Genomic DNA, 14,379 nt, shown 5'->3' on the forward strand with positions numbered 1-14,379 from the left:
AGCAGCCAAGCATACAGTATTCATCCAGTTTCATACAGTTTTTCTTATCACTTCGGTTTCACTATAACCTTATGGAGCCATACAAATATCTTGACATAACATTTCATGAATCATACAGTATTATAAACAACGAAAGATAATCAAGGTATAAGGAAAGGATCATGCTATATGCGCTTATATGTTTAGTTATCCATATGCATTTACATGCTCATTTTTATCTATGTATGTGCTTAATTGTTTCTTTATATGTTGAGATATCCACTGAGCTTTATTTGCTCAGCGAGTTACCTGTTTAACTCGTAGGTTTTGAGATTGGACCGTAGAGAGTCAGCTTGCAACTGCTGCAGTTCATCTGTAGAAGACTCAGTCTTCAGGGTAGCTACTCATTTGGATGTGTATCTTTTGTCTACCCTTTTTATGGCATGTATAGGGCACACAGTTAGGCCCATTTCATTTTGACACTAGTATCATGTCTTGTAAATATAAATTACATTATTATTGTAAACGACATCAGCATGATATTATATTCAATATACATTATGATTTCAGCATGTCAGACCATAAAGTTAACCAGTTTGTAACGTCTCGGCTCGGTTTATTCGGGTTTATGGGTGGACCGGGAAGGGATGTTACAAGTTAACGGATAACAAGTTATAGCTAAATGAAGGAACATATAGAACATTGTACAAAATTATCCGATCATTCAATTTTATGTTCCCTATGTGTGTTACTTTTCTGGTGGAGTTATCAGGTAAACGAATTGTTTTGGGTGGATTTAGCTGAACAACTTGGTCAAGGAAGGATAATTTGGGTGTGATATGGTCAGTTGCACCAGAATCAATTATCCAATTATCCTTGCAATTAAAATCAATACCAGTAATAACAGAATTGAGTAATGTACCTGCGAAATTCACATTTCTAACTGCCTCCTCATCGGTTTCAGGAAACCCTCCTTTAGATCGGAGAAACTTTTGAAACTCCTGCTGGATATAATCTGATACCCCTTTGTCTTAAGCATCATTACCCCTCTGGTTTGAAACATGTTGTTGCAGTGGAGAGTTTGTAATTGCAATCTGTGCAACATTATTTGCACTGTAATATTTTCTCACATCTACCCCCTTCTTCTTTTGTAACTCGATGAACCAACCAGGATACCCATGAATTTGAAAACAATCTTCTATAGTATGCCCCCCCATTTTACACTTGGTGCAATACCCCTTTTTTCTATCCTCTTTCTTAGTATAACAAGTGCTCTTGTTATTGTTTCTAGAGCTGCTGGCATTGTCTGAATAATTGTTGCTTCCCCTTCGGGCCATTATAGCAACAGCAGTCTCAGCAGATGTAACACTACTGGTTTGCACTTCTCTCTGCTTTTCTACGCTCATAACCATAGAATAAGCCTTGTTGATCGAAGGTAAAGGGTCCTGCAATAACACCTGGTTCTTCACATTGTCATACTCATCGCCTAAACCCATCAAGAACTGCATAAGCCTTCTGTTATTGTCATAATCTGTAATTGCAGTTCCCGTCTCACAGCATACTGGTAAAGGAGCTAGGTACAATAGCTCATCCCACTTCTTCTTAAGTTTTGTATAATACCCAGTCACAGAATCGTCTCCCTATTTGTAACCTGCAATTTCTCTTTCAATCTGATAAATCATAGGCCCATTGCTTTCGCCATATCGCTGTTTCAGCTCATCGCAGAGGGCTTTTGTGTTTTTGCAAAAAACAAAAGCATCAGATATTTCTTTCGACATAGCATTAAGCAACCACGACACTACCATACTGTCTGTTGTCAACCACTTCTCATAATCATCTGTGAATACCTAAATTTTGAGGCTCAAAAGGCAAGTTTTCCCGGCCGCGACGGTGGCAGCCGCCCTTAAAGGCGGCGGTAACCGCTATCGCCGGCGGCGGCAGCCGCCGGCGACAGCGGCTACAGTCGCCTGTGAATACCCATTTATTTTGAGGCTCGAAGAGCCAGCTTTCCCGGATTGCAAGCAGTCCGGCCGGACCGAAGGCCATTTTGGAAGTTTACCGAAAGTATGCCAATATGGTACTTGAAATGTCCGAAAAATTACGAGGATCACGGAACCGGTCTCGGAATATTTTTTGGAGGTCCGGAACTCCCGAAAAAGCCTCCGGAACGAAAAAAGAAAAAAAGAAAGGGGAAAAGGCACACATGCCCGCCCGCGGGGGTGGGCATGCCTGCCCAGCTTGGGCGTGCACGCCCGCCCAGGCTAGGCGGGCATGCCCACCCGCCCAGCATGGGCGGGCACACCCGCCCAAGCCAGGCGGGCACGCCCACCCAGCCCAGGCGGGCAGGGGCTCCCGGGGTCGCGTTTTTTCCTATAAAAAACGGCTCTGGGGCTCCGTTTTGAGACACTCAGTCTGTGTTGACGGACGCTCCTTCTCCCTACGCTCTTTGCGATTCTTTACTGCTTTCTTGCATTTTTTTAATTTTAGTTTTATTTTATTGTTGTGATACTTGGTCACTTAAAATTAAATTAAAATTAATTCCCTTAACGAGGAGCTTAACCTGGAGTTAAGAAGCGGTCGACGATTAAATCAGGTACATGCACTGAACTCTGCCTATTTAATTTTAGCACTTCATGCATGCTTCTCTTCTACTCCTAATAATTCTACAACTGCATAAATGCATTCATATCATCACATAGGCAAGTAAATTGCCTCAATTAAAATATGATTAAGCTAAATGCCCGGTTAATTAATAATCGTGGTATTAAAGCTTAAATCCGACAATATTGACTTAAAATATCTAGTCTATCAATGGCTATGGTATGATTGCCTTTATTTCGAACAATTTTCAGCTTAAGTCCAATTAATCAATAATTGTGACTAAAAGCCCTTAATTAATCACGTTCTTTTGACATTAAAATTGCCTACATTGCAGTTCATTTAATTACTTTAGGCAAACAAATCGCCTATAAGTGAGAGTAACCAATTTTTGGCAACAATTTGCCTAAATCAACCCATTTTTTGGCTAAAAGTCTTAAATCAAGCATTTTGGCGACAATCGCCTAAATAATTAACTTTTTGGCAATAATTGCCTAAAATTAATTTTTTTGGCTAAAAGTCTTCAAAACAACACATTTTGGCTAAAAAGCCTTTAAATAACCAATCTTTTGGCAATCAGATTGCATAAATCACAAAACCTTTTGGCCAAAGGCCTTAATCAACATTTTTTGGCAAACCAATAAGCCCAATCAACTTTTTTTGTAATTAAACAAGGTGGCGACTCACACATCACGTGCATTTCTTCCTTAGTCACATGCATTCACTATGCCATGATATTTGGGGGAGGGGTTCACAGTTTGGCGACTTCACTGGGGACTTATGTAATCATTTTGCATAAAGTGAACTACAATTGTTGTATGAACTAACCTGGCCCTTCTTTAGGGTATTATGTTTTGTTTTGCAGGGTACCCCAACAAAAAAATTTAAGTATTCTTTCTTTAAGAATGCTTAATAAGGAAAATTTGGACCTAATTGAACTTTGCTTTAAGTCATTTAAATTTGTTTATTTATTTGCACGATTGAGAATCTTTTTCTCCATTGCTTAAAAAATGAATTTCAAATGAATTTCTTCTCTCTCTGTTCAAACTTCTGAGTCTGGATAGCAAGTAGCGCTGATCGGCAGGTCTCATTGATTATGTCGACGGACAGCCAAAGCGTCCTCCCTATTACCGCAAACCGCCCCTAATCCTTTTAGGGGTGGCCCATGGGTATGCGTACCGTTGGACCCACGCGAAACTCTTTATTTCACATGTGGTTAGGTATATCCATACTCAAGGTTCAAGGGTCCCTTATAAGCCGATTCTCTATTTGAGTCATAGCCTATAGAACCTACCCTCTAGGACTGTATGCACCCAATGATGAGAACCATACCATTAAAATAGATTATGACGTGCTGTTACGTGCATTCACGACATATCATAAACATGGGGTAAACGCAAAGAGGACGGAAAACACTCTTTCACCATTAGTCATGCACAGCTGGACAAGGAGTCAACCTACCTCATACACCAAACACTATACCTAATCCAACTACCCTTGTACTTTCAGCTACCCCTTGCTCAAGCGCCAGCATCCGTGCCAGTCACCCCCACGGTGCTATCACCAACCTCACCAACTTCACCAGTTTCACCCGCAAGCCCAACTGCACCAATGGCATCAATCTCCGACATCCAAACCCTCATCGAACAACTGGAGGCTAGAATGGAGGTCCGAATGGAGGCCAGAATGAATGAGGCATTGGCTGCCCAAAGAACCGCCTTGATAGCTGAATTAGGCAATGGTAATGGAAACGGGGCTTCAGCCGGAGGAAGTGGACCTACTACTTCTAATCAGGGACCTGCTGCTGAACCAACAAACCCTGCCCTTAACCTGGATGGCGTACCTTCCAAAACTGCTTCTGAGACGGAAGCTCAGAAAACAAGAAAAAAACTGGAAACCACCAGACAGAAAAACAATGAACCCTTTCCCTCGTTCCTTACGAGGAAAAGGACCAAGGTCGCCCAAATGATCAACCGGCCTTCTGAGCAAGAACAGGTAGACATAATCATAAAGAACCTGCAGCCTGTTTACCAACACCGACTACAAACCCAGTATCTACCAACATTCCAGTCGCTCATTGCCACTGCTACAAAGGTAGAAGATCTGATCCAAATGGGGCAACTGAAAGAAGACTCAGGGACCTCAAAGTACAAGAAACCTAGCCAAGCTAGCAAAGTCCATGAAGTGGCTAGCATCACCCCCATGAATCCTTTACGTGTGGGAAACATGAGGAATAATAATCAATCATCCAGAAGAACCTATACTGATCTCGGGATGCCAATCCTAGTGGTATTCCGAGAGGCCGTCAAGGCTAATTACATAAAGCCTTTGGAAGCAAGGCCACCACCGAATCCGTTGCCAAGGAATTACAGGGCTGATGAATACTGTGAGTATCATCAGGGGCATGGGCACAAGATTGAAGCGTGCTGGACGCTTAAGAACCGCATCCAAGACCTGGTGGATAACGGTTCGATTATCCCGAGGAGTAAGCCGAACGTTAACACCAACCCCTTACCAAATCACGGAATAAATGCTATCATGGCTGACCAGGAACTGATCGATCCTTTCGAACTGTTCCTAGAGATGAATAACATCTGTGTCCTGGATCTGAACGACCTAACCGAAGAGCTTGATGCTATAACCAGGAGCGGGAGACAATATGAACCACTAGTCTTGGATAAAATCCAAAACAAGCCTTACCAGAAGGCAGAGGAGCTAAAGGAAGACCCGGTACTGGCACAGTTAAAAAAGACACAAGCTAGGGTATCAATCTGGGAACTTCTAGCAGCATCCTTTCCTCATCGCCAAGCTCTTTGCAAGGCCTTGAGTCAACTTCAGACGTCGGTGGAAATTAGCCCAGAAGTGCTAGTGTCCACCCTCACCCAATCATCTAAAATGCAAAGCATCGGGTTCTCTGACGAAGACTTGCCTAAAGAGGGAGGCAGCCATAACAATGCTCTGTATGTCACTGTTCAGACTAGAGACAAAACTGTGCCCATGGTTCTCGTTGACAATGGGTCAGCTCTGAATGTCTGCCCACTAAGGGTAGCCAGTTGCCTGGGGTTAGAAGAAACAGATTTCACCCCCTCTGATCAGATAGTAAAGGCCTATAACAGTACCCGAAGGGAAGTGTTGGGAGTTGCCACGCTGAAGTTAACTGTCGGGCCAGCAGTGATGGAAGTCCCATTCCAGGTAATTGATGTACCAACTAGCTTCAACCTGCTCCTGGGTCAGCCATGGATACATCATACTAAGGCGGTGCCCTCATCCCTGCACCAAAAGGTCAAGTTTCCCTATGAAGACAAAGTTATCACCGTACAGGGGGATGACTACAGTCAGCTCAAAAGGCCAAAGGGCCAGCCTCTCTTTGAGGTCAACCCTGAGACTGCCAATTTACCCCTTTTTGGATTTCAATACGACACTGTGCAGTTTATAGAGGGAAAGACTGCAAGCTCTCGAATTCTCTTTGATTTTGGGACAGTGCAAATAAACTGCATAGTGCCTCTAATGTTGAAAATGTCCTACCTACCAAGAATGATTATGGCCAGGTCCGGGAAGAAGTATCCTGCACTGCAAGCCTGGGAATGTCCAGTGAATGAAGGGACCTATGGTTTGGGTTATGAGCCCACTGATGAGGACCGTGCTGAGAGGACCCGAAGAGGAAGGAAAGAGAATGTACAGATGCGGCCTTACCTATTGACTCTGAACAGCTACTTCTGCAAACCGGGAGAAGCAGTTCCTTACTGTGGCTTCCGAGAACCCTTTTGCTGCCCAACCGCTAGGAAGATGCTGCCTGGGTTAGAGGTATTCTCAGATGTCTGGGGCAACAAGCCCGAAACCATAACTGAACTGGATACGGAAGACTTCATGCAGCCTAGTCTCTTTGACGAAGTTGCGGTTATCACAGGAAATGATGGGAATCGAGACCTGTTGGATCTGATCAAGCCGAATGAAGGACCTCTCACCAACTGGTACACCGAGGAGGATCGCACTGTTGATAAATCCCCTCCCGAGTCAAACCTAGTACCTAAGTCAGTAGTCAAGTCCTGTATTGAGTCTGAGTCTAACCCCGAGTCTGAAACCGAGTCAGAGTCCAGTTCCAGTTCTGAGTCGTCTGCGTCAGATCTAGAAGATCCAGATTTCAAACTTGATGTATTCTTTGAAGACGATTCCTTCATAATTAATAAAGGCTTGCAAATTCTTGATTACCCTGCGTGTCTATCTTTCCAAGCATTTCCAAGCAAAAATAATCAAATAAATGAAATAAAAAATGAAAAGGAAAAAAATAATAATTGGCAAAGAAGAAAACGAACATACATACATTGCATCTGATTGCATGAACAGGGAACATATCAGTGAATGTTTGAAGAAATTTGCTGATTGCTTCATGTGGAAAGCGAGTGACATCACGGGAATTGACCCAGCAATAGTGGTGCACAAGATTCCAGTGTATCCGGAGACCAAGCCGGTGAAACAGAAGCTCAGAAGACTGAAGACAGAATGGTCCTTAAAAATCAAGGAGGAGGTTGCCAAGCAGCTAGAGAATAAGTTCATAGAACCCATCGCCTACCCGACTTGGTTAGCAAACATAGTGCCGGTTCCTAAGAAGGATGGAAAGGTGCGAATGTGTGTGGATTACAGGGATTTGAATAAAGCTTGTCCGAAGGATGATTTTCCCCTGCCACATATTGACTTACTAGTGGACCGTATGGCTGGACACGAGATGGTCTCCTTGACTGATCTTGCTGTCGGTTATAATCAAATAATGATGCATGGGCCAGACAAAGAGAAAACGGCGTTCACCACGGAGTGGGGAACTTACTGCTACATGGTCATGCCTTTTGGGCTCAAAAATGCCGGGGCAACCTATCAACGAATGGCGATAACCATCTTCCACAACATGATTCACAAAGAAGTAGAAGTATATGTGGACGATATGGTTGTCAAATCAAAAACAGCTGAAGAACATACAACAGCGCTTGAGAAGTTCTTCCTTAGACTTCGAAAGTACAATTTAAAGCTCAATCCGGCAAAATGTCTGTTTGGAGCTACATCCGGAGTATTTCTGGGGCATATGGTCAGTCGGAAGGGCATAGAGATCGACCCTTCGAAAGCCAAGGCCATTCTGGAAATGCCAGCACCAAGGACGAAAAAAGAAGTTCAGGGTTTCCTGGGAAGGCTACAGTACATCAGCCGGTTCATCAATCAATTGGCCGATACTTGTGGTCCGATTTTCAAACTACTCAGGAAAGGAGTAGCAGTCAAATGGAATGAGGATTGTCAGGCGGCTTTCGACCAAGTCAAGCAATATCTGCTATCCCCGCCAGTGTTACAGCCACCAAGGCTAGGAAAGCCTTTGTTATTGTACCTATCAGTGACAGAAGAAGCGATGGGTGCGATGCTAGCTCAGCAAGCTGTAGATACGAAGGTAGAAAACGCCGTGTATTACCTTAGCAAGAGGATGCTGGAATATGAGTTGAAATACAACAAGATAGAGAAGTTGTGTCTGGCTCTAGTCTGGGCCTGTCCCAAGCTGCAACACTACCTCTCGTCTTACACTACACACGTAATCTCTGAATCGAACCCCTTGAAATTCCTTATGGAAAGGCCGGTTCTTGACTGTAAGATGGCAAAGTGGGTGTCAGTGCTTGCGGCTTATGATTTAAAGTTTGTACAACGTAAGGCAGTAAAAGGCGGAGCCTTGGCGGACCAATTAGCAGAATTACCGGTCGAAGACCAAATGCCGGAGGTAGAGTTCCCCGACTGTGAATACTCAAATTTTGAGGCTCAGGGGAATAACATGGTATGTGAAACTCTTTAAATGGAGGAAAGCACGCCTGCTACAGTACCGTGCCATTTGTTTTGACTTTGCTACAGTAACTTTGACTTTGCTACAGCAACTGTGCAAACTGTCCGACCGGACCGAACGCCATTTTGGACATTTACTCGATGTATGCCAATATGGTACTTAAAACGTCCGGAATGTCGCAACAATCACGGAACAGGTCCCGGAATATTTTTCGGAGACCCGGAACTCCCGAAAACTCCTCCGAAGTGAAAAAGCCCAAGTAACCGCGGCCGAGCACGGTGGCTCCGGCCACCGTGGCACCTGCCACCGGCACCGGCGGCACCTGCCGCCGACACCGCGGCACCTGCCGCCGGACCGCCGGCGGCACCTGCCGCCGACCACCCGTTTTGGCCTATAAAATGGCCTCTCCCCCTTCATTTTTGACACCCCTGTCTGTGTTGACGGACGATCTTTCTCCCTCCCACGCTCCTTGCGATTTCTTTACCGCTTTTTGCATTTAATTTAATTTTTATTGCATTTTTGTTATGATATTTGGACACTAAAATTAAACAAATTAAAATTAATTAATTCCCAAACGAGGAGCTTAATTTGGAGTTAAGAAGCGGTCGCCGATTAAATCAGGTACGTAAACGAAACTCTGCCTATTTAATTTTAGCACTTCATGCATGCTTCTCTTCTACTCCTAATAATTCTACAACTGCATAAATGCATCTATGTCATCATTAGGCAAACAAATTGCCTCAAGTAAATGAATTTAAGCTAAATGCCCGGTTAATTAATAATCGTGGTAATAAGCTTAAATCCGACAATTTTGGCTAAAGAGCCTAGTTAATTAATAACTACGGTTCAACTGCCTTATTTTCAACAAATCCGGCTTAAGTCCAATTAATCAATAATTGAGGCTAAAAGTCTTAATCAATCACATTTTAACAACAAATTGTTTAAATGTGATTAAGCTTAAATGCCCGATTAATTAATAATCGTGGCATTAAAGCTTAAATCCCACAAAATTGACTAAAGAGCCTAGTTAATTAATAACTACGGTTCAATTGTCTTATTTCAAATAAATCTGGCTTAAGTCCAATTAATCAATAATTGTGACTAAAAGCCTTAACCAATCACGTTTTAACAATAAATTGTTTAAGTGTGATTAAACCCGAATGCCCGATTAATCAATAATCGTGGCATTAAAGCTTAAATCCGACAAAATTGGTTAAAGAACCTAGTTAATTAATAACTATGGTTCAATTGCCTTATTTTGAACGGTTTCGCCTCAAAGTCCAATTAATCAATAATTGTGACCAACGGCCTCATTCAGTCTCGCCTAAAAGTCCAATTAATCAATAATTGTGACCAACGGCTTTAATCAATCAATCTTTGGCCAAACGCCTAAGCAAAATGCACAAAGCATACACACTAATGCACAAAGCATACACACTAATGCACAAAGCATACACACTTATGCACAAAGCATACACACACTCATGCACAAAGCATACACACACTCATGCACAAAGCATACACAAACATGCACGAAGCATACACACACACTCATGCATTAAGCATACACCTTCAAAGCCCTTGAAACAAGGCCTATCGAACTACATTGACTTTGATCTTCCATTCAAACGGAAGTACGTAGGCACGTTCGGGATTTCACCCCGGGTGGCAAGTCGAAATCATCAAAATCACATAAACATTTCATTTGGTCCAATTACATCATTCACCTTGCAAAGCATTCATTCATGGTTAGTTCATCAGCATGACATAGTCTCGGGATCCATCTCGGGTTTGCACACCATGCCTTAAACATTGGGTTAATTAATCTAGTAACTAGGTTAATTAAAATCGGAGTCACTTAGGGTTTTTTCCTAGTTTACCCTAAAATAATTAAACAAGGTGGCGACTCACACATCACGTGCATTTCTGTCCTTTATCACATGCATTCATATGCTTATGATATTCGGGGTAGGGGTTCACAGTTTGGCGACTCTGCTGGGGAATATATGTAATCATTTTGCATAAAAGTGGACTACAATTGTTGTGAAAACTAACCGGCCTTTCTTTAAGGTATTATTTTATTATGCTTTGTTTTGCAGGGTACCCTAACATGAATCAAGTGTTCTTTCCTTAAGAATACTTGATATGGAAATCCGGACTTAATTAATGTGATTAAGACATTAAAACTTGTTGATTTATTTGCACGATTGAGAATCCTTTTCTCCATTGCATAAAAGAAATGAACTTCAAATGAATTTCTTCTCTTTCTGTTCAAACTTCTAAGTCTGGATAGCAAGTAGCGCTGATCGGCAGGTCTCTTTGATTATGTCGACGGACAGCCAAAGCGTCCTCCCTGTTACCGCAAACCATCCCTAATCCTTTTGGGGGTGGCACATGGGTATGCGTACTGTTGGACCCACGCGAAACTCCTTGTTTCACATGTGGTTAGGTATATCCATACTCAAGGTTCAAGGGTCCCTTAATAAGCCGATTCTCTATTTGTGTCATAGCCTATAGAACCTATCCTTTAGGACTGTATGCACCCCGTGATATGAAACATCTCATTAAAACAGATTATGATGTGTTGTTATGCGCATTCACGACATATCATAAACATTGGGTAAGCACATGGAGAACACAAAAAAATATTTCCTTTGGTCATGCACAGTTGGACAAAGAGTCATTCTCTCTCATATCAGCTACCCTGATACTACTATACCCTTAATCCAGTTACCCTCATACTTACAGGTACCCCCTGTTCAAGTGTCAACTACACCTACTGTGCTATCACCAACCTCATCAACTTCAACTACACCAATGGCATCATTGTCTGACATCCAAAACCTCATAGAACAAATGGAAGCCAAAATGGAAGCTAAAATGAATGAGGCATTGGCTGCCCAAAGAATTGCCCTATTAGCTGAACTAGGCGGTAGTAATGGAAATGGGGCTCCAGTTGGGGGAAATGGTAATGCTGCCTCCAATCAAGGACCTGGTGCTACATCTGCATCCTCAAACCCTATCCCTAACTTGGAAGACATGCCCTCCAAAACTGTTTCTGAGTTGGAAGCTCAGAAAATGAGAGAAAAACTGGAATTGTTAGAAAGATCTGTTACTGCCCTTAAGACACACAAAGAAGTGGTGGACATGGACTCCTTGTCTCTGTTCCCCGAAGCAAGACTACCAACCAAGTTCAAAATGCCAAACATGGACAAATTTGATGGAACTACTTGTCCTAAAACTCACTTGAAAATGTATGTGGGTGCCCTTAACCCATTTGGATTGAGCAGCGAGCTCCTTGCTCAGTTGTTCCAACAATCTCTCACCGGTGCTGCATTAAGATGGTTTGTCAGTCTAGACCGGTCTAAGATGAAGACTTGGGAGGACATCTGTAATGCATTCAACTCACAGTATCACTACAATATGGAAGTGGATGTAACCCGAAGGGAGCTAGAAACCACTAAACAAAGGAACAATGAACCTTTCTCCTCGTTCCTTATGAGGTGGAGAGCCAAGGCCGCCCAAATGATTAACCGACCTTCTGAGCAAGAACAGGTGGACATAATAATAAAGAACCTACAGCCTGTCTACCAACACCAATTACAAACTCAATACCTACCATCGTTCCAGTCGCTCATTGCCACTGCTACGAAGGTAGAAGATTTACTTCAAATGGGACAATTGAAAGAAGACCCGGGGACCTCGAGATACAAAAAACCTAGCCAAACTGGCAAAGTCCACGAAGTGGCAAGCATCACCCCACGAATCCTTTACGTGTGGGAAACATGGGAAACATGCGAAATGGCAGTCAGTGAAGAAGAACATACACTGATCTCGGGATGCCAATCATTTTGGTGTTCCGAGAAGCTGTCAAAGCAAACTACATCAAACCTTTGGAGGCAAGACCACCACCTAACCCCTTACCAAGGAATTTCAAAGCCAATGAATACTGTGAATACCACCAAGCACATGGCCATAAGACTGAAGCGTGCTGGACGCTTAAGAACCGCATCCAGGACTTAGTAGACAATGGTTCAATTATTCCGAGAAGTAAACCAAACATTAGCACTAATCCCTTACCAAATCACGGGGTAAATGCTATTAGTTCTGACCAGGAATTGATCGATCCTTTCGACCTATTCCTAGGAATGAACGAAATCTGTGTCCTAGACCTGAATGACCTGACTGAGGAACTCGACGCTATAACCAGGAGCGGGAGACAATATGAACCATTAGTCTTGGACAAAGTCTCACATAACCCTTACCAAAGGACTGATGAACCAAAGGAAGATCCAGTTCTCTCACAGTTGAAAAAGACACAAGCTAGGGTTTCGATTTGGGAACTTCTAGCATCATCCTTTCCTCATCGCCAAGCTCTTTGCAAGGCTTTGAGTCAACTTCAAACATCAGTGGAAGTCAGCCCTGAAATGTTGGTATCCACCCTCACCCAATCATCGAAGGTGCAAAGCATCGGATTTTCTGAGGATGACTTACCCAAGGAGGGAGACAGTCACAACGATGCCCTTTACATCACTGTTCAGACCAGAGACAAAACTGTGCCCATGGTTCTCATTGATAATGGGTCAGCACTGAACGTTTGCCCACTAAAGGTGGCCAGCTGCCTGGGGTTGGAAGAAACAGATTTCATTCCGTCCGACCAGATAGTGAAAGCATATGACAGCACCCGGAGAGAAGTATTGGGGGTTGTTACACTAAAATTAGTGATTGGGCCAGCCATAATGGAGGTACCGTTCCAAGTCATTGATGTGCCCACCAGTTTCAACCTGCTGTTAGGGCGGCCATGGATACATCACACCAAAGCAGTACCTTCCTCTTTGCACCAAAAGGTCAAATTCCCCTACGAAGGTAAGATTATAACGGTTCAAGGAGATGATTACAGTCAGCTCAAGAAACCCAAGGGCCAGCCTCTCTTTGAGGTCAACCCCGAAAATGCCAATTTTCCCCTCTCAGGATTTGAATATGACACTGTGCAGTTCATAGAAGGAAAGGCTGCGAACTCCCGAATTCTCTTTGATTTCGGGACGGTGCAAATAAACTGCATAGTTCCTTTGATGCTAAAGATGTCCTACCTGCCAGGAATGAATATGGCAAGGTCCGGGAAGAAATACCCCACGCTACAAGCATGGGAGTGTCCGGTGAATGAAGGGACTTTTGGGCTGGGTTATCAGCCTACTGACGAAGACCGTGCTGAGAAGACCAGAAGGGGAAAGAAGAAAAACGTCCAGATGCCATCACACTTTTTGACTTTAAATAGTTACTTCTGCAAATCGGGAGAGACGATTCCTTATCGTAGCTTCCAAGAACCGTTTTACTGCCCGACTGCTAAGAAGATGCTACCTGGGTTAGAAATATTCTTTGATGTCTGGGGTAACGAGCCTGAAATAGTGACTGAACTGGAAGTGGAAGACTTCATGCAGCCTAGTCTCTTTGATGAGGTTGCAGTCATTACAGGAAATGATGGGGACCAAGACCTGCTGAGCCTGATCAAGCCAAAAGAAGGGCCTCTCACCAACTGGTACGCCGAGGAGGAGCGCGCTGCTGATAAACCCCCTCCCGAGTCAAACCTAGAGTCAAAATCTATATTGAGTCTGAGTCTGACCCCGAGTATGAAACCGAGTCAGAGTCCAGTTCCATTCCTGAGTCATCTGTGTCGGATTTTGAAAATATAGATTTCGAATTTGATGTAATTTTTGAAGACGACTCCGTCATTATCAATAAAGGCTTGCAAATTATTGACTACCCCGCATGTCTATCTTTCCAAGCATTTCCAAGCAAAAATAATGAAAAAGAAATAAATGAAATGAAAAATGATAAAGAAAAAATAATAATTGGCAAAGAAGAAAATGAACATACATACATTGCATCTGACTGTGTGAACAGGGAACAGGTCAGTGAATGCTTAAAGAAGTTTGCCGATTGCTTCATGTGGAAGGCAAGTGACATCACGGGAATTGACCCAGCAATAGTGGTGC

General features: G+C 43.2%; 1 protein-coding gene across 1 annotated transcript; it reads right to left on the reverse strand.

Moving 5' to 3' along the window:
* Positions 1–1,010: 1,010 nt before the first annotated feature.
* Positions 1,011–1,757, reverse strand: LOC149496781 (uncharacterized). Its single transcript, XM_089719919.1, has 2 exons — positions 1,631–1,757; positions 1,011–1,510 (listed from the first exon to the last, which is right to left on the reverse strand). Exons 1-2 carry the CDS (start codon positions 1,755–1,757, stop codon positions 1,011–1,013), a joined length of 627 nt encoding a protein of 208 aa, XP_089576045.1.
* Positions 1,758–14,379: the final 12,622 nt, after the last annotated feature.

Source organism: Jatropha curcas, chromosome 4, assembly GCF_041381405.1.
Source record: "Jatropha curcas cultivar XTBG-Jc1 chromosome 4, XTBG_Jcur_1.0, whole genome shotgun sequence".
NCBI lineage: Eukaryota > Viridiplantae > Streptophyta > Magnoliopsida > Malpighiales > Euphorbiaceae > Jatropha > Jatropha curcas.

Coding starts and splice junctions, on each gene's coding strand:
- LOC149496781 (XM_089719919.1), bottom strand. CDS start 1,757: ATGTCGAAAGAAATATCTGATGCTTTTGTTTTTTGCAAAAACACAAAA. Junction 1,511..1,630: donor GATTGAAAGAGAAATTGCAG/GTTACAAATAGG, acceptor CTGCAATTACAG/ATTATGACAATAACAGAAGG.